Here is an 894-nt window from a genome sequence, read left to right as displayed (position 1 = left end):
ACTGTTTGGACCTCGTGATACATTAATGGAGGAAAAGTGTTTGGGAACAATTTTACATTTTATTTTATTGCTTTTGCTTTAAAACAATTAAAATACATAATTATTTCTCTAAAATCAAAAATTATTCTGATACTATTGAATAGAATCTTACTGATAGATACTTGGAACGACAGATGTTAAATGTAAAATAAATCTATCAGGTTTTTTAAATTTACAATTTCCTGTAGCTCGTTGCGGTTTGCTGGTTGCTTTGCATCCATCCAGAGAGGGTGGAGGATGCGAATTTCCATTTCTTGAACAAATGTTTTATTCTGTTCCAAAACACTCTCCAGCCTGCTATAGCGAGATCGAAGTCCATCCTTCATTCTTCCCGATTCTGGTTAGAGAAGGAGATGAACGTATCAGGGTGTTGGGAAGATGAACAGGGACGAGGTCCGGGGCAGAGACAGAGACAAGGAAGGAAGGAGGGACACAAGGAGGTGAGGAAGCTCAGACTCCTTGTGAGAGGGGAAGGGAGGGATGCAGCTGGTGCCCCAGGAGGGAGCAGGTGACCCAGAGGAGGCTCTGAGCAAAGGGAAGGAAAGGCTCAGGGAGAGAAGGGGAGGTGGGAGGAGGCAGGGGGGCAGCAGGGAGGGAGGAGCCCTCACCTGGAGAATGCCCGCCAGCCTCTGAGATAGTTCTTCACTCCTTACAACCAGGTTATCCCAGGATGGGAAGGGTTTATCCTCATCCTGTTGGTGGTCCACAAAATTTTTCCAGCAGTACTCAAACTCTGAAAGGACAGGAGGGGCGAGGTAAGGGTGAGCTCCAGCCCTGGGGAATGGGGAGCGGCACAGAGTGTCTGCCTCTTAGAGACGAACTTTCCCCATCATAATTCCACTGCCTGCCTTCTCG

General features: G+C 47.1%; 1 protein-coding gene across 1 annotated transcript in view; it reads right to left on the bottom strand.

Moving 5' to 3' along the window:
• Positions 1 to 226: 226 nt before the first annotated feature.
• LOC105309845 (DNA dC->dU-editing enzyme APOBEC-3A-like) overlaps positions 227 to 894 on the bottom strand; it is a 4,558-nt gene continuing 3,890 nt past the window's right edge. Inside the window, exons 4-5 of the mRNA XM_011386060.1 lie at positions 648 to 772; positions 227 to 376 (exon numbers count right to left, since the gene is read on the bottom strand). Of these exons, the coding sequence (XP_011384362.1) occupies positions 362 to 376; positions 648 to 772 (140 nt within the window). The 3' untranslated portion in view covers positions 227 to 361. The remainder of the gene's footprint in view (positions 377 to 647; positions 773 to 894) is intronic.

This window comes from Pteropus vampyrus, unplaced genomic scaffold (genome assembly GCF_000151845.1).
Source record: "Pteropus vampyrus isolate Shadow unplaced genomic scaffold, Pvam_2.0 Scaffold888, whole genome shotgun sequence".
Classification (NCBI taxonomy): Eukaryota; Metazoa; Chordata; class Mammalia; order Chiroptera; family Pteropodidae; genus Pteropus; species Pteropus vampyrus.
This window is presented reverse-complemented; position numbering and strand designations above follow the sequence as displayed.